Here is a 19,977-nt window from a genome sequence, read left to right as displayed (position 1 = left end):
TCCTGCTTACCAAGAAGGAGAGGTCTCTACACCCTAAGGGTGGCAATGCTTCTGAGGACAGGAGTGGATGGCCAGTATCTTTGGAGAGAAACACTAATATTTGCTTATGAGTGAAAAGAAGTTTTTCAAGGGAGTTAGAATCTGAAGAGGTATTCAGGCAAAAGCAGCATGGATGGAAAGCCTTTGCCCCAAGTGGAAGCCATGGTGAGGAAGGGGGATTTGTGCATGGATTAGACCCTAGCCAGATCTGTAGCTGGGTGAAGCAAAGAGCACTGGAAGCTAAGCAGCAGCACAGCTGTAGTTTTCTTTTCATACAAGTCTCCTAATCTCAGAGTTGCTTTCTAACCCTTCTGACTATTAAAACAAGACTACTGAGCAACTGGTCCTGTTAGCACCCCCGAGCAGTCGAGGGCACTGCCTTCCTCTAAGTTGCCCAAGGCTGTTTGGCAGCTGGTGACGTGTGGTGATAGCTCAGAAAAGATGTCTTTAATGGTATGTGTGTGCTGTGAGCCCCATCCCCACGTGTCTCTCTGCTATCCCCACACACCCCCTCCCCACAGGAGCCCCCAGGCGTGTCAGCACACTTCCCAGCACAACGGTTGTGAGCCAGCTGGCAAACGCCACCCGGGAGTGAGGAGCCATGTTTACATCAAACCTGTCTTCTGGGTTAATTTTAATCTAGTTTGGTTTCTTGTCTTGCTTCTGTGTACCACTGCACAGGTTGTGTTAGCCTAAAAAAGGTCAAGTAGGGTTTTAAATCAGCACTACCTTTGGCTTGTGAAATTATAGCTGGAGTATTTTTGGCATCCAGCAGAACAGTGGGTGAAGTGCCTAAGCCTCAGAGGGTCTCCAACAAATTTCAAATGCTCTTGGAAGTTGCTAGGTAACAACCTTCACCCCCCAGACAAGACTGTGAAATGTTTGCTCTGACAAAGCAATGCTTATATTGCCATTGCTTCCGCCCTGGGAACGCGTTTGCTGAGGACCTGTCTCCTCTGCTGCCAGGGTATTTCCAGTCTCCAGTCTGCGTGTGCAGTTGGATTTTGCTCAATAAAGCAAACATTACATTTCAAACATAGCTATTATAATTAGCAGAAGCTCATTGCTCAATTCCCCTTCCAGACAGGGATTTCCAAATGTTGCAGTGTGCTCAGCACAGCTGATCTGTGCTGGCGGCTGCTCCGAACACGACTGACCTAGGAGGGTCCAGAGCAAAGAGTCAACTCCTCCCACAGGAGGTGAGATGAAAACACAAATAGGATAACTGTCCTCCTTCAACCTGTACCTTCATTTCCCTGTATTATCTGTACAGCACTGTGAGCAAGGCGAGTTTAGCAGACAGACTCTCCCTGATGCAGAAGGTGTATTCACACCTCAGGCCAAGCAGGAACTTCTCTTGGAATTTTATTCTCTGGGTCAGCCCCCCATGATGACTCTGTCTTGTCCTGGTTGTCCTGCCAGGATATCATGGCATAAAAACAAAGCAGGAAGGGAGGAAAAAAGGAAAAACAAAAACCCAACTAGTACAGCTACTGGCTGCTAAATCCATTTTGCAGAAGTTCTGGCCAAGGCAGAGATCCAGTATGAAGCAGTACTTACTTTCCAAATCTGTTTTGCAAAAGCAAAACCAACTTTAGTCCTTACCAGTAACAGGAGGCATTACAAACCAAAAAAGCAGAGTATGTTTTCCCAGCACATACCTACCCACGACAAAGGGCCCCTGCCCTTGAAGGAGAATCCTAGCACTGACTTTTCCAGGTACTGCACAAATCAGGGGTTTCCAGGCTCCTCGCAGACAGGCTCCACTTCAAAAACCCTGGCAATACTCCACACCTCAGCATGTCCCGTGGAGCCAGCAAAAATCCAGCTGAGCTTATTAATGTAAGTCTCATGCAACATCTCACCCATGATGTACTTGTGCTTCACCCACAGCTCCTGCCTCATTGTTTGGGAACAGCCCACAAAAACTTCTCACACCTCTCCAAGGCCCCATGAAGGACTGAAGATGATGAGCACCAACCCTGCTCAAGAAAAGTAGAAACCAAAGTGCAATGATTGTGTCTCCTTTACAAGGCCACAGAGACAGCCACAATTTACAATATTTTACCGTATCAGTTTTGTACTACAAATAGACTTAGAGGCAGAATTTCCTTCCAGTTGTAGGGGAAAATAGAAGGAAAACAAAAAAGGATTTAGCAGCGCTGTCACCCATTACATTGAAAAAGTACAAAGCCTTCCCAGATAACAACTGTAAGAAAAGAATTGTGCAAAACACTTTATTACCACCCTCAAATAAAACCAAACATCTCTATGCACCACGGTCATGCTCCTGTAGCTTCCTTGAAAAGGAGCAAACCTCTTCTGCTTTTATTTGGGAATTTATTCAAAATAAACAAATCCCAATGGAATTTAAGCATACTGTAGAGGTTCCAACAAAAATAATAAAAAACATAAGCAAACTAAAAAGATCCTCTCTTGGCAAGCTCTTGAAAGGAGGATTCACCACATTTCTAATTGACTGCTACCGTGGCTTAAATGAATAATCTATAAATAGGCAACAAACGCAAAGCAAGCACTTGAAGGAAACAGCAAGGGCTTATTTTCTGTTTTGACTTGTTATTGCTTAATGGTTTGTTGGGAAGGAGATGGCTAACAAGGTAGAAGAAATGTGGTGAAAATATAAAGAAACAGAAAAGGATGGGGTGTGGGAAGGAGGGATAAAAAGACATGAAGACATTCAAATCTATGAAGAGCACAAATAGGTTTTTGCCTCTCGTTTTCAGGAGGAGTTCTGAAGTGTGCAGGAGGAGGGATGGGAGAAGGCACAGCTACCTCAGAACAGCAGCTAGTAACTGAGCCACACTTGGGTAAGCAGGGGCAGAGAGACAGAGGGGTAACAGAGGCAGCATCTCTCACACGCCACCCAGGGAGGATGCTGACTGGGCTGTGGTTATGGTGGATGTTATGCTGGGACTGCTTCCAGTGGGCAAAGTGAAGCTGGTATTTAAACCACGAGTACACATGCTTGTGACTGAGGATGCCCTGAAGATCCCCCCAAACCCACAACTTGATGAAGGCTTTTATGTTATCAATAGAACGTTACCTGAAAACTCAAGATCCTGTAGGGCACCTTGAATGGATTTCTCATCTTTTTCACACAGCAAATTCAACATACTATTAAGTGCAGTCATTAAAGCACTGCAAGTGTTCATGCAGCCAACTTGTGGTAAGAGTTATCCAAAACAAGAGAGGACTCAAAACTATTAAAGCTAAGCAGCCATCCACATCATAAAAAAAGTGAAAATATTCATGTCAATGACCAACAGAGCTGGGGGAATGAGAGTCACTCCCAGAGAGATCTAGTTTCTGAAAAGCACTTTGGGGAAAATTCCAAATAAATTCCATTTTATAATAGTGAATAACCATTTCTCAAAATAACTGGCTTTTTTATTTCACAGCTCTTGTTCCAGCATGTCTGCTCACTCTCCTGCTCTCTCCCACAGCTAGTCTGACTGCCCACAACATCCCCAGTCTCCAGCTTTCCATCATTCATCAAAGCAGCCAACTTAATTATCCTTTTTAATTACTCCTCTTAATCCTGTGCTCCTTCTTTCAAGCCTGAAGGAGGCTATCACAGAATCCAAGGAGCAGAAAACCTGATTTCTCCTTCCAAGGAGTATGACTAACTTTAAGGTCCTCCAGTACTCCTGTAAAGTCCTTCCTTACAACTTCGTGGCAGATCTTGTCCAGGACATGGAGTTTGCCTGGAAGCAGCCCAGGACCTCCTCAGAGCCTTCTCCTCTGTGGGGATGGAGGTTAATCCTATGCCAGCTCTGCACAGATTTACAGCTTTTCCAAATTAAATTATTTCCTCCTGTGGGGAGGTGCAGAAGGCTATCAAAATGGCCTGTAATCCAAACTTCTCATTTCCATCACTTGGTATCTTCCCTTACTTAAAAGTACATGTTTAGAAAGGGTGTGCAAGGGGTAAAGCACCCCTGCTGCAGTGGCACAAACAGAGCAAGTCAGCCCACCATCCCTGCACAGCACAGCCATGACACATATGCTGTGTTTGCCAACCATCACTTTCATCTACCTTCTAACAATTTGTCGGAGAGTTCCTGCGAGGGCAAACTGTGGGATAAATCAATCTGGGGCCAAAGTCCTCTGCTTATGCCTAAAACAGACTGAGCAGAAGGAAGAGAAGAGCTCCTTTCCTTAAGCTGCCCCACCAGTGCTTCTCAGTTTGGGGCTGAAAGGATTAACTCCAGAGGGAGCAGTGTGATTTTCTTACACATGGTCCATTCATCCCTCGGCCCTTCTGCTGAAACTGCCAACGAAGATGCCAGACAGGATGATGTTCTTGTGATGAGAGTGTTTATCTTCTGTGAGCAAACCAAAGAGCAACTCATTCAGAAAGCAACCCAACAACTCACAATCTCTTCTCATTCTAGCAAACACAGACTGACAAGGCAAAAGCTGCAAGGGCCTGAGGGTCCCGTTGGAAACCTTTGCATTTCCTGGCACCTGAACGCCCGCCTAGCAAAGCCCTGCTACAGAAACATGCAAGATCTCCACTTGGCAAGGAGAGGAAGGAAGTCAGAAGGTGTGCCCAGATGGTTTCAGTTACTCGCTCCCTCCACAAAGGTCTGAGGGGTGCTGAGCTGCCCGCCCGCCGCCAGCACGGGGTGCTCTGAGCCGGGAGCTCTGCCCCAGAGGTGACACAGGCTCCTGCTGGGCGGGCACCACGGGCTGTGCTGAGTGCACACAGCTCATGCTGCAGGCAAAAGCACCTCCAGCAATAGAGCTGGGGTAAGGCAACATGGAGCAGGCCAGAGAGGCCCCTTCTGGAACTATCTGCAAGTAAGAACTGTGAACACTGGGGGTTTTTAACCTTCTTTTCACACCAAAATTTTCTTTCTTCTTAATCAAGCAGATAAAGAGCTATGAAGATTTACCTTGGCCTAACAGCAGCTGACTTCAGGGCAACATCAGCTCGTCCTAGGCTGACATGCCAAAATGGTAACTCACTCTTTGTGGAAAAGGTCATACAGGAAGGGTAGGTAACATGTATATGGATTGGAGGAATGGCTGAATTGGTGCCATGCAGCAGCCCCCAGATGTTCACAAAGACTCAAGCGTGGCCCTTCCCCTCTCTCAGTCCCCTTTGCTTTTCAGAGACAAGAACACATGTAATCCAAAGAGCAAGTGGAACACAACAGAAACTAATATTCACCATAATTACAGTAATGTGTAGAGTGTTGATGGGCTATAGAAATCACATACAATGAATTTGGGTCTTGCCTGGTCTAAATAAAAGGTGTTCATTAACTTCAGAGGAAATGCCACTTAAGAACAATAAGGTCATGCTGAACTGTGAAGAGAAATGTCATTTCTGTATGTAGCTGAGACAGTTTGTCTTCAGAAATGTATGTAAACAGCAAAGCAGTAAAAAGCCTGTAGAATTAACCTGGAACACTATGTTATTTTAAGACCATAAAGTGAGTCATCTGGAGATCTTTAGATGTGCTTTCCTGAACATGCACCAGGAACATGTATGAATGCATACAAATGTCCTTACACTGTGCTTTTTAGTAATCATAATAAATTCTAAAAATTAACTGACACTATCAAGCAAGCTTGGATATGTTGGTATCACATATGTTGAAAGAATCTAAGACTAATCAGGCATTTTATACTGTTGTAAACACTCCCAGGAATTACAACATCTGCATAGGTAGCTCTGTGCTCCTCACAAAGCCCCAGGCAGCCTCTGCCAAGCACACTGAGCAACTCTACTTTAAATACATACCATACATAATGCTAACAACTCTCTTTTCAACAGCTCTGCATGCTGCCATGCTGCAGCTGAGATACAATTAAGGACACTTGGATGATCTTTGAGCAGGAGGAACCTCCACCTAGTAAGAATGGCAGTGTCAGAGACCTGGGTGCCTCCAGCCAAGGCTCTTTGAAGAAGGGAGGGGGTCTCCTTGCAGCACTCTGGGTGGGTGCTCTTGCCCTTTCATATCCACACATGTGGAAGGCAAATAACCAATGAACATGGTTTGGCCACTGCTTGAATGTTCCCACCTATGCAAATAGGGCCTTGTCACCACCGTCACACAGACATCACTCCTAGCTGTCTGTAACACCCTTCTTCATACAAAAGGTCACAGAGTGCTTCAAAAACCAGCAGCCTTATTTTGCAGGGTGTAACTAGACCTACAGAGGTCAAGGGAGCACATATTTTATCTGAATATTTGAGAAACTGAGTCAGGGAACTGATCTATCCTAAGGCTGCATTTTCTACTAATGAAATGACCTCTCATAAAAGGGAATCAACCAGCTGATTAGGAAGTGAAGAACACTGCATCTGTATGAAGTATTAATAAAATTAAGAGTAGTCAGGCTATAACTGCCAAAAGTAGGCTTGGAAACAACTAGCTTAGCAATATCTGCCACATAAAGAACATTGGTATGGTCTGTATTATTAGGCCAGTTCCCAACTGTATTACACAGGCCTGACTTAAAGAAAAATTCAGAGTTTGTGGGCTCTCAAGAGACACTCCCATAAATTAATACTGATACAGGCATTCATCATTTCTTTGTGTACATAAATAATGTATGGTGGCAATTTTTTACACAAAGAAGCCTCAAAAAGCTCTCCCATTACACAAGACATTCTGCTTGAAATAACCCCTATGAAATTATTACTCTGTTCATGTTCATAGCTACTGAATAGATCACTGGGTTTTTATACACCAACAATAGTGTAGCATGTAATCTTTCAAGCTTCTTGTTGACTTCCTGAAAAAAATATTTATGTTTAGTAACTCTTCCAAGAACCAGCTTTCTGACAGAAAATGAGCTGTTTATACAATTTTCCAAGTGGAAGTAAAGTTGATGTAACAAGAACTCATGTTTCTGAATCTGACATGTGGAATGCAGGCAAAAGAGCACAGAAGAGATGAAAATCAATGCTTTAAACCAGAATCAGTTCTGCTTCTAATGTGGTCTTGAACAGAACTGAAATTTGAATGTACATCTGCCAAAGCTACAGACATTTAAACAAATTGAAAACATAAATCAGTTCAATCCATCAAATCAATGTGCCCTGCATCTCATATCTGTGTCACTGTCACCACAATTGGATTCACAGCACATGCACTGGATAGGAGTACTGCCAGTTTTATTAAAAAATATAAATAACATTCAAAAGAAAAATGCTACAGCTTGCATCACAGGAAGACTGTGTTTTTGCCAAAAACTCAAGACTTCCAGTCTGGTTTGCTGAAAAACCTTTAGCACAATCAAAGCACATTTGACATGAACACTGATTAAAGTCTCACTGATAAAGTCTCCGAGCAAGCAAGGCCTCCAAGAAAACAGAATTGTGCCTTACAATTTACTTGGGCCACCCCTGAACAGGGGGGATCTGTATCAGCAGCTTAGTTTTCATTCACAGCTCGGTGAAAAACACTTTTTTTGCTGCCTTCTTCACCTGCTCTGTTCCCAGCCTTTTCCAAATATTTGTAGGCTAGTTACGTTAAAGTGAAAAAGAAAATTAAAAAGATAATTCCAGCCACATTCCTTTAAATTCTGTTCAAGTTAAGACTTGCAATGGTGCCATACTCTAATTCATGACCTTAACATGAAATCAAACTGGGGAAATGGAGATGCTGCAGTTAGGGACAAACCAGTCCATAGGGGAAGACAGGGTGAATGTAGGTTGTAGTGAGGTTGGTGTTGGTCTCTTCTCCTAAATTAGTAATGATAGGATAAGAGGAAATGGTCCCAAGTTGACACAGGGGACGTTTCAATTGGATATTAGGAAGGATTTCTTCACTGAGAGAGTGGTCAGGCACTGGAATGGGATGCCCAGGGAGGTGGTGGAGTTGTCATCCCTGGAGGGGTTCAAAACACAAGTTGATGTAGCACTTGAGGCTGTGGTCTAGTGGTTAGGGAAATGTTGGGAAGAAGGTTGGACTTGATGATCCTTAAGGTCCTTTCCAACCATCATGATTCTATGGGAGCAAATGCAACTCACAACTATGGAGAAGTGAGTAACTATGTGTGTTCTGAAATAAAACAATTGCAGCCAGCTCTTGCATTTAGGTACCATTCAACTAACTGTGCTCAAACACTGTGCTGAACCAGGCTTTTTAGACTAACAAGTTCCCTGAAGAAACACCTCTTCTACTACTGGTAATTAAGGCCCAAAGAAAGAATCAATGGGCTTCAAAAAGAAAACCAAGACAGCAAGGACTGTTATTCTAATTGCCACAATGACCAAAGTGTTAAGTGGATTAAAGTAGATCTCACAATCCTTGCAAACTGCAAAGAGCAAGAACGTTAGGATCCACAAGAGCATGGGAACAGGCTTGTATTGATGTTGTTTTCTCAAACAACTTTCTCTGTTTATATATTTTAACTATTTGGTAACAGGGTTTCCACAAAACCCTGCAGGTGGAACCCATAGAAACACAGTGGGCAGAAATGTGTTGAGCCATGTAATAAGCTTGCGTGGAGGCCATGCAGGAAATCTTTGGAATCTTTACAGCATGTTTTTAAATAGAAAATAGTCATTAAAAATATTAATCCCTCTTTCTTATAGGAGACCATCATCATGAATTAAAAGATGCCACAAAAACACTTACAAATACATGCATTAGATAAATTATGCAGAGATTATGTAATTATTCTGAAATGAAGCACTACAAATCACAGAATTCAAATCCAATCATTACAAAAATCAACAAACCTCAACAAGTTCAGAACATCTCTTAAGACACCCAGACAAGCACTATTTAAATCATTAATACAACGCAGAGTTAGGGAACAGCTAAAATTTCTGTGGCATTTTCCATGTAATACATTACTCTGATATGCAATCTTTGGTTTTACTTTTCTCACCAGATATTTACCTCCTTCCCCCCCCAGAATTGCTTGGTTTCCACAAGCTGTTAAAGCTTTCATCAATACAAGAATGTTCCTAAGCAGTAGTTTGAATAATTAATGTACTTTTAACACCAACCTTAGGTCTGTGCTAGCACTGAAGCCTGAATCACCAGCATAGTTCCACAGAGATGAGATGCACTGGCCTGAGAGCACCTCAGGGAAACCCAACACAAACGAACCTAGTTTTTAGTCTAGAAAGAAACTGGCCAGGACTGGCCAATTTTCCCATCCTTAATGAGCCAGGCACCAAAATATTTATCTGGTGATGAGCCACACGAACATCTACCACACACTTCAGTCAGTCTTGGGCTGGAAGTGCTCCAGAGGACATGGCATTGTCTCCAACAGGATCCCATCACCCTGCTCCAGACCACGTACACTGGAAGCTGTTGGGAAGCTTTGATCATTCCCACCCAAGAATCACTTGAGTTCCCCTAGAGACAAACCCTGCTACCAGGCAGGTGGCACAGCAGTGACATGGGCTGTAGCACCATGGTCCACATGGGTGAAACCATTGCTACATAAAATCACCATGCTTTCCAGCTTGGAAGAGATTCAAAGAGGGTAAATCTCCAAATTAAAAGCAAAATTCACTTTTGTTCTATTTGTTGAATGTTTCTCTAGCATTGCAAAAAACCCCCAAAAAAACTGTGAATGTGGAAAACAACAGTAGAAAATGGTGCAAGCACTAGAGGAACCTGCCCAGAAACCTCCCTGCTGACTTCCAGCTCTTCCCTCCACACTGCCTTGCAACAGCAAGTGATGGAGACCAACAAAAGACACAGGAACATATTTCTACATTTCCAAAGCCTCCTCTTTGAAAAGCTGGAGGCTCCCTGTTCCTAACCCCATTCCCCAGGGGTGCTGCTGTGCCCTGCCCCACAGCAGCAGCAGGAGGTGACCTGTGCCACGCTGCACAGAGCAGCTCTTCCACACAACGTCTGTCTGCTGCCACTTGCCAGGGACGTGGCCACTGCTCCTGCTCCAAATGCATTCTTGCTTCCTCCTCCACCTCAGGGCATCTCTCTGATTGCAGAGCCTGTATCTCCAGGCACAGGCACACAGGCTCTCCAGTGCAAAGCATTTTAAAGCTCTCCACGCTGTCTGAAACGCTCTCCCCTCTTCTATTGTGGTAGATATGACTCATAACTGCACAACAGTTATCTTCTCTTTCCAAAACATCACTAAGAAAAAAACCAATTTTAAGTCTTCTGTAGGAATTTAGACCCAGTTCATTCCATTTCCCCTGCCTGCTACAGCTAATTCAAATCCCCTAGGTCAAGCCTTGTTTGTGCTTGGTTATTCATAACATCACTGGAAGGGTCTACAGGAGGCTTTGTTCATACCAAGAGCATTTTTAGGCGAGCACAGGCTGGGGAGGATGCAGAAACGTTTTTGTTGCTGGCATCTATCAATCTCTTAGGTGCCAAAGTCAGTTCCTTCAGAGGCCAAGTACAGGAGCATCCCCATGTCCTCTGAGCACCAGGCCTAACTACCAGGCTGCTGGTATTAGCAGGGTCTGACCCAGGCTAGGTATGCTTCCTGCAGAGAGTGGAGGCTGCAGGAGCCCATCCTGACTCCCTGCATTGCTAACAGAGGTGATCATTTATATTTAGCATTACTAGGAATTTTTAAGTTTAGACTGAGTCAAGACATGATCTAGCCAGTAAAAGAACTGGGGGCAGAGTGTCACAGACTAGATCTATATCAGGAGCGTGACTTTCAGAGAGAGGTGATGGTAATTACAGCATCTCCCCTTGTCCTAATTGCACTCAAAGCACAAGAAGGTAATGGGGCTGGAAATGCTCTTCTGTCTCAAGCACTTCAACAGACTATTTCAATATGCAGCCAAGAGCAGCAGAAGGGTCCTTATGGCTGCTTGTGCTTCTGAGGATGGTCATTTTTCTGGGGACCTGTCTATAAAGCAACTTATCATAGGCTAAAGGTACAGATCTTGTCCTAGTTGATTTAATTTACTTTATGCAAGTTCGTGCCCAGACATTCTCACTTCTTCACAATGATGGAGCCTTGTGGTCCCTAGGAACTGCTGAGTTAAAGCCATTCTTAGACTGTCAGAGCATCCAGACACTAAAAATAGCTGTAAAAATCTACCTGTAGTGAAAACAATGCTGGTTTGTGCTGAGTATCTCCATACAAGGCAGTGCCATGGAATATTTCTCTTGATCAAGTACTAACTCTCAGGGCAGATCCAAAATGGATGATGTCCTCCAAGAAAGTAACAGTAATTGAATTTTAAAATCTACTTTGACCAAACAAAAAGTCTCAGATACAGAGAGACAGGCTCTGCTGCAGCATCAACCAGTTTTAAGAGGCACTCTTCTTCCACAGAGCAGAGACTGTCACCTTTAACAAATCATTAAGCCCTTCCGTGACTTGAATTCTTCATGTGTATGACGGTTCTTTGCAAGGAGCTCTCCCAAAACACAGCCACTGGCAAGTGTAAGAGGGGAGGAAACTAACGGCTCTCTGGACTTGACAAGGTCACTCAGGTCTAAGGGAGACGAAGCGTGTGAAAGAAGAGAGAACCCAAGATAATCCATTCTGCAGGACTGCCAGAGGACACGGAGCCCGACCTGCTCTCCTTTAGAAGAGAAAGGCAAAGGACAGCAGTGGTTCCCAGGAATGCTCGAGTCTGCCAAGAGATGCCAAAGCACTCGGGTTCAAAATGCTATTTCGACAAGGTGTTTGCTTTGTCAGAAGATGATGTCCAGCCCTGTGACTGCTTCAGCAATCAGTGGTAGCTGATGCATGGAGTACATACACACCATCTCCAGAGAGAGCCTGTTTTCTCCCACATGAGTCACAGATAAGATGCTACAATGACAGCAGAAGTCTGGGCAAGTGAAACATATGCCATTCTGGAGTGGCAGGAAAGCTCTGGTGACTCGGAGTTGCTCCTTATGGACGTCCAAAACGAGCAGAGTAATCTTCTCACTGCTTCTTACAGTTGTCACTGAGAAAAAACAGTGTGCAAAGGTTGGCTGGCAGCAGAGAGGCAGGGAGAAGGCAGGCAGAAGAAATCTGAAAATTAAAACAAACTCCTCTGTACCTCACACAGATGGGAGGAAATTTCTCTGTGAAGTTCCCACCGTCATACAAACCCCTTCTGCTCTGTAAAGAAGCAATTTACCTTTGAGAGGGAGAGGAAATATGGCAAGAGAGGGATAAAGCAAGATAAACAAAAAGAGAGGGGGGAAAAAAAAAGGTAAAAAAGTGGAGAAGCACTGATGGGGGAAGCTGGGTGAAAGACAAGGAGGAACTGTTTACTGCTCAAATAAACATTTCATTGCATCCACACGTAAAATGGAAGCCCTGTAACCCGCGGGGTGAGTGCTGAGTAACTCCCTCTGTGAGGAGCAGGTTTGTGACTGACATCACAAGGCTCAACAACGTCCCATCTCCACGGCCGGCAGATGCACTGTGGTTATCAGGTGCAGATAAGGTGACAATATTTGGTCAATGAGTTTTGAGGTCACCAGTAATGCCCGTGGTGGAACAAAAACATAGAACATATGGCATTTCATGTGCTGAAACTGTCAGACTCATAATTAACTGATTAGAGTACATATGGTGCTCACAGACAGCGTAAATCTCTCAATGTAAAAAATGCTGGAGACCATTGAAGGTGTCAGCATGAGTCTTCCTTGCAAATCTCTCTTCATTAAAGTTTCATATGGAGCCAAGTGTGTTGTAATAAAATCGCTATTAATGGAGTTATATTTATGATGATTTCTCTTTTGTACAGCTGGATTTAACTTTTCAAACACTAAACTCCACATCAGAGCTTTTTCACAGCAGCTACTACATGCACAGAAGCTTCTTGTTTTGTCATATTTACCTTGAAATTAGAAGCAATGGCAGCTACAAACTAACCAAGACTGCCAAGAAAACTGTTAATATCACCAGTATCAAAACAAAAATTATATAAATACAGCTACAATTCTATTTATTTTAAATATTTATAGCAGGTTGGCCAGGGACAAACTCATTCCCTCTGCAGTTCCAAAACACACTTTTAAAAAGATGGTGAGCTACACTTCATTAACCACGGGAAATAGGCTGACACAGCCTGCTTGCTTTCCCAGTCACCACTTCAGATGGCATTGTTCTTTGCATCTCCCCCCTGCTTTACACTCCACACCCTGTGAAGTGCTTTCTTGAACCTCTCCACACAGACCAGAGTTGGGGAGTAGGGAGAGGCAGTTCTGGGAAGGATAACGCAATCACTTTCAGTCCTAGAAGAGACTACATGTTTGCATGTCCATGCATTAGAGATCCAGCTTTTCTCATCAGTCATCAGTGAAGGGGATTTAAGAAGTTCCTCATCAGCCTTTCTTTGCCTTCTAGTCCTCTGCCCCATCAGGCTCTGACAGGACTAGCTCTTACACAGGAGCACCACATCTCTGAAGCAACGTGGGATGAAAACACTCTTCTGTATTTCAGGTTCTGGAAAGGTGCCTGTAATCCAGGCAATGCCCAAGATGCAGATGCAGGAGCACTCCCAGAAGCTGTGCTGCACAGCGAGGGCTGGGGCATGAGGGAGTCAGGCCTGACTCATGTATCACCTCACTCCAACTTCCCAGCAGACATTAATAAACTACTCGCATGCAGCCCTCCAGGGCTTACACACTCCTCTCTCACTCCCTGTGTTTGGCTTCCCACCTCCACTTACACACCAAGCAAATGAGTTACCAGAGACCTCATCACCCAAATGAGTTAAAAAGCTGTTGCCTCATCCCAAAATCTTCCCAGACCCACATGGTTTCCTTCTCTCTCCTACTGCACTATCACTATCACTCTGATTCAGCAGAGAGCTTCCTGCCTCACCCAGCATTGCTGCTGGAATGGATGGGAAATCTCCATTTTCAGAGTGAGAACAATCCCTGTTAGGAACATCCTTCTTCCCTCCATGGCTTGATCAGAGGTGAGGCAGCTGGTAACAGATTAGGGCAGACAGAAGAATCCCCAGACCTTACCTAGATCTCATCTGAACAGTTGTGCACATTGTTGGTTTGCTGCCACGTGCACGATGCTCACAGACAAGCTCTTCTCATTCTTCCATGCTGCTGGACAAGCTGGTTGTGTGCTGCCCTCCCAGGCCCATCCACACCAGGGGCTCCTGGGAAGCCCCAACCCTTCTGCCACACTTAGAATTAAATGTGCTGAAGTTCCATTTTTCCTTCCCTTCCCAGCCCTCCCCATTAAAGACTTGCTCCCACATCTCAGGAACAGCTCTGCCTCCAAGGTGCCTCATTGCTGCTGTCTCCTCTGTTTGTGAGATGAGTCATGCAGGTGTCAACATTTCTAAAATTTGTACAGAGGCTCAGAAGAGCTGGGAGGGTGCAGAGCATTATGTTAGAAGTTATTAATAGCTGCTATCGACCAGTTCTTTGATCTACAGGCAGTTGATTACAGCTGCTGCTCCCGATGATGAGGCACCATGAGTCCTGCCTGTACCTCAATTTCCCTTTCCAGTTTTCAGATTTTTACTAGAACAAAAAAACTTTCCCCAAAAATTTCAGAATAGATGGGATTCAGCAGTCAAGACTGCAGTCAGAAAGGCAAAGACAATCAAGCGAAGCGTAAAATTTTACTTTACAAGGGGAATATCAGGTCTTTGAATTCTGCTTCTAGCAAAGCCTTTGAAAGGCTTAAAGGTTGACATCACACAAAACAAACCCCCAGAGAACACAGCTCCTTTCTGAAATCTTCCATGTAGCCCTTAATCCACAGCCATGAAAGCAAACTTATAATTTGTTTTCTATAAATAAAGAGGTGCAGCAATTGGTTCCCACACTCTTCTACGCTTCCACCTGAAGAAGAAAAGGTAATTTGCTGTTGCCCAAAGACACTATCCACATCTGACCTATTCAGTGAAATAATTCAGGAAATCTCCCTCCAACAACCCAGAGCCACTGCTGGAAACAATGAAGGAAACAGGATAAAACAGTCACTTATCATTTTATGCAGGGTCATCTAAATCCTGCTCTGTCTGCTGGTAAGCAATATGGTGATCAACAGACAACACAGAGAAACATTCTGAGACAGACAAATTTCTGTTTCATCTGATGTTACCAGCTAACTTCTCTATCAGCTTGCCCAAAACTTCACAGAACTCCTTTCCTGAGAAACAGGGATGAAGTGGATCTCTACCATGATACTGCTCTTTACCACACTATGCTGTTCTGCTTGCAAGGTTATTGGAGCCAGCACTGCCTGACTTAAGTCCTCACCTACCAACACAAGAAAAGAGCATTTTTAAGGATGCCAGAAGCAAAAAAGAGGTTTGTGCACAGCAGAACAATCCTCTCTACAGCCTGAACATGAACCTGAGGAGCATCAATTTCTACAAGGTTTACTCCATTTGAATTATGTCTTCTATAAACCCATATGATGGTGGAACTAGGCGTGAAGAAAGGAAAACTCGCATGCTTATGACTATTGTAAAGCCTATGTAATAAAACTGCCAAGCTTTAAGATCACAGACGTATTCCAAATATTTCAACTCATGGCCATAAAGCCCATTCCACTATGACAAAGAACAACAGAGAAGAGAGGAACTATTTGGCAGATGCATGTGAGCAGTTACCTCATTACAGTCACATTTCAGATTAAAAGTTTTCAAAAAGAGAAATAAAAATAATATAAGAATTCCTTCAAGAAATATTTCTATCTTTAGAAAAAAATGTTTTGGTTTTTTTTTTTTCCTTGGGGAAAACCTAGTAAAAAGCATTGAAGAGAGTTACTGGTATTCTGAGGTTTCCAGGCCCAATGCCAAGAAGTGAAGAACAGCAGACATACACTTTACTTCTTCAGCCCTTAGAGTAAAGCCCTTACAAACACACACACACACTTGCTCTGTGTACAGAAGAGCCTTGCTTTGCGTGCAGAGGGAACCACTTGGAGTAACCACAGAGAAGTCCCCACACCTGCTCCTTTTCACTACCCCTTTGCTTCCCCTCTGCACAACCCTCTGAGCCACAAGGACTAGCTGTCACTCCAGCCGTGCAGCACAGCTACGCCTGACACAAAGAGCACTCAGCACACCCAAAGATGATTATTCTTGGCTTCTGCCAGCTTCAGGTGCAGAATAATAAATTGTGGCTCCTATTGATCCTGGAATCTTGAAGCCCGAATTTTGCAAATCTGTCTTCTGCGAGAGCGGGTTGCATCACAAGGCAATTCAATCTTAAAGGTCTCAACTACTTGAACCCTAGGGTTAGAGGATGAAGCTTATTACCTCCAGCTCGGTGTTGTGAGCGTGCAGCTTCTGCACCATCTCCTCGGCCTCCCGCATCCGCCGGCTCAGCTGGGGCGAGTGCTCCGAGGGGGTCAGCTCGCTGTCGTACGACTCCAGGATCGCCCGCATCCCGTCACGCTCCTGCCAGGAAAGAACAGCCAACACCTTTAGGGATAAAGCCCCTGACCCCGTGCCAAGGAGGGGCCTCCCAGAACAAGGCTATGAGGAGAAGGTTCCCAGAATGCTATCTACAGTTTTGCCCGTTGTTCTTTTACACGGCAAAGAAACCCTGCTGAATACGCACTCGGCGTCTTGGTATCACATCAAGCCACACACGAACACACAGTTCTGATACAATAAATGTTGCTTTGAGGAAAACTGAAAAATTAGACTGTCTTGTGTGTATAAAACTACATATCCCTTGCAGAACAGCAACACACACACTCTAGCAAGCAGATGGCAACTGAAAACAGAGCCTGCCTTCTTTTCAGAGACACTGTTCTAATGCAACATGGCTGAATAGGTTTCTTCAGTAAAATATTTAGTGTAGTACTTGACATTTTTCCTGCCAAAGATTTCCAGCAATGAAGGAAGGAAATTGTCACAACAGAAACGAAATAGATTTGACAACGAACCAAGTGGCTGAGAGCAAATATCCTCTAAATGGTATGTCACTTATCACTCGTTAGAGATTGCAACACTCAGTGTTTACAATAAATATTTTTCCAGAGGTAAATATCTCACAGACAATGCATTTGGCTCACTTCACTGTTGGCTAGCAATTAAAACCAAGCATTTGCAAAAAAAGCTTTTGAAAGCTCAAGGTAAAACTTTTGGGGGGGGCTCCTGGTTGAAGTATTACTTAATGCACTCCAGCTTCAGACAGTACCTAACGCCCACCTCCAAGGCACTGATTAAGAAGAAGTACTGAGACAAAAGGCTGAAAATTTCAAAGAGTCAGGTTTGTTTTAAGGAGATTACCATTTACAGTGCAATATGCATACAGGGATTAGCCAGCTGATGAAGTGTTTTATCTTTTGACTGCATGGAAGAACCTTGATGTCTGCAAGACTACAGAACAGGGTCAAAGCAGCACAGGCCCCTGGCATAAATCCAAAGAGCAAAAGCTCTGAGGAAATCTTACAGTGCTGCCTTCCTTTATTGCTGAAGTTTTCTGCCTTGCCCTGTAACAAAAATGCTCAAGTGCTCTGGAGAAACCAGTCCTCTTGTGTGAATTCTGCCACCACAAAAAAACCACCCAAAATATTATTTGAAAATCACTCAGCTTTATAGCCGTGCAGTTCATATCCAGACCAGGCTACTGCCACTGCACTGAACTTGGAGCACTTCACAAACCCAACTTGGCCATGCAGAAATGCTTTGCTGGGATCCTGCTCTCTTGGGGAAATCGGGAATTGCCAGAGTAGAGAAAATGTCCCTTCCCCCCAGGGTGGCAGTGACAAAGGCTTTATTTCAGATACTGAAGGTGATGCTGACCACTCAGCCGAGCAAGCCTGTACACAAAGGTTATCCCTCCTTCAAAATCTAAAGGTCAAAGACTGAACATGGATAGCAAGTGTGTGCGTGGAGAGGGGAAGGAACTTTCAAACTCAAGGTGTGAGAATAAGACTAGGGGCAGTGCCAGAGGTACAGCGTGTGTTCAGAGCACATCATGGATTGAAAGGTCAACCACGATGGTTGGGTTGGTCAGGAGGTAAAGGGACCCAAGACCAAAGGACAGCCTGAGGCTGAAGGAATAAAGATAATAAAATAATAAAGAAAACCAGGTTTTAACATAAAATAGTACTGGAAGCTATTATGAGCTCTTTGCTCAGGCCTGACTGAAGAGAAATATTTTTCCAAGGGAAGAACAGTTTTGCCATGGCTTAGAAAGAATTATTCATCTGACAGACATAAGAGATGAAAAACTTCCATGTTACTACAGGAGAAAACCCCACACCAGCCACACCACTCCTGCCTTGTAATGACCTTGTTTAGCAGAACGACAACAGTACAGGACCAGTGCACCCTCCCCCTCCAACACACACACATCACCCAGTCTGCCCAGTGCAATCTCCATCAGGCTTTTGCTCAGGAAATTACTTTCATTCTCCATTTATTGCAGAATCAGTGTCTAGAGCACAGAAGAGAATGGAATGACAGTGTTTAGTGACAGTATTGGTTTGATCCTTGCATGTTGTTGCAATTAGATTTGCAATTACAGCATCCTCTCTCTTCCTCTGCACTCCTAGCTGCTCTGCTATCCTCATTTGCTATTACAGCATCTCTCATCCATGTGATAATTTAACACTGCAACGTTCCTTCGTTACAGCAGGGCAGTCCCAAAATCCCGAGCATTCTTTCAGCAGCAGACAGAACCCCTGGCAATTCCCATCACACTTGGCTTCCAATTAACTGCTGAATATTAGGTCATTCAGGCCACCCCTGCAAGATCCAAGCAGTTCCCCGAGCTGTTCAGCTGCAAAGAGGACAAACTTCGGCTTTCATGTTAGGATGGGAAAACTCCATGGGAGCAGGACTGTCTTTCCCCTAAAATCAACTACAGATCTTGCCCTTCAAAGCCTTTCTCTTAAAGAAAGAGTAAACTCTTCAAGAAAGAACCATTCGTGGTAAACGCAGCACAAAGCTGTACTGGAAAAAAAGGTGCTGAAATAAAGGGTGATACAATTAAACACTTGATGCTGGAGTTTAGTTCTCCTCTTTAATTATTTCTAAATATTAATGCTGTAATGAAATCAATTCTTGGCTTCCAACAAGTGGTCCCCAGCTCCATTTTTAAAATTTCTCCCCATCAAGAGCACTTACTGAAAGCTTTTCCCTCTCTCCTAAAGATCTTGTTTGGCAGGAAACAGACATTCTTGTTGAGAAGTCCTCTGTCTACAAAGACTCTGAAGTAATCCTAATTTAGTAATTGCTGCAACATCTCCTTATCCCACGCGACAGGATATTCCCCAAGCCTCATCAAAAACCTCCTCAGGGACTTTCAGATGCCCTTTCTAACCTTTTTCCAACACTTCTGCTTTCCTGCTTCCTATCAGGACAATATTAATCAGAATTACTAAACAGCAGTTCCCCTGGGATTTTCCAAAACCTACCCAGCACAAGGGCACCTCTGCTAACTCACTATGGACCTTCCACTGGCACATTTCCAGGTTTACCTTGACCAGTTTCAAATCAACACCAGAACAGAAATGCAGCTTACTCCAAACACCCCTAAAAGCAGAACAACAAGGTTTGATATTCTCTACAAACCTAGGAAATTAATGCCCTGCAGTAAACTCCAGTACTGCAGCTTGCAGCTGTGTTTGAGGAGACGTAAGTTTGAAAAAGGAAGGATAGTAATTTTTTCAAAGGTTGAACAGTTTCCTTTCCTTCTGCCCGCAAGAGACAATTCACCAAACAAATATGCCTCCTACTACTGCGTAAGTAACTAAAAAGAAAACGTTGTATAATCTTAACCACAAACTAGTGCTAATCCCATGAAAATCTGCTATAGGAAAGTACAGGATGGTACTTCTGCAAAATGCCATCCCCAAGATAAAGCTGCTCTCCAGTCCTCCCACCAGCTCCTCTATTCCCTCTCTATGTGAAGCCAGAATTTTGACCTGGTTGGTGAGTAGCTTGAAGCTAAGGGGAAGGTTCTTTCCCTGGCATCCACACGACAGAGGGCAACCAGAGTGGTTTAGAAACAGCAGTAATATAAATGGGATCCTACAAAACTTGGAGGTTAATTT

General features: G+C 44.0%; 1 protein-coding gene across 1 annotated transcript in view; it reads right to left on the bottom strand.

Annotated features, from left to right (window-relative positions):
* MAD1L1 (MAD1 mitotic arrest deficient-like 1 (yeast)) overlaps positions 1 to 19,977 on the bottom strand; it is a 361,734-nt gene that overhangs the window by 193,677 nt on the left and 148,080 nt on the right. Inside the window, exon 11 of the mRNA XM_008948855.1 lies at positions 16,223 to 16,363. Within this exon, the coding sequence (XP_008947103.1) occupies positions 16,223 to 16,363 (141 nt within the window). The remainder of the gene's footprint in view (positions 1 to 16,222; positions 16,364 to 19,977) is intronic.

This window comes from Merops nubicus, unplaced genomic scaffold, assembly GCF_000691845.1.
Source record: "Merops nubicus isolate BGI_N331 unplaced genomic scaffold, ASM69184v1 scaffold16100, whole genome shotgun sequence".
NCBI classification, from domain to species: Eukaryota; Metazoa; Chordata; class Aves; order Coraciiformes; family Meropidae; genus Merops; species Merops nubicus.
Note: the sequence above shows the minus strand (reverse complement) of the source record. Positions and strands in the feature narration are given on the sequence as shown.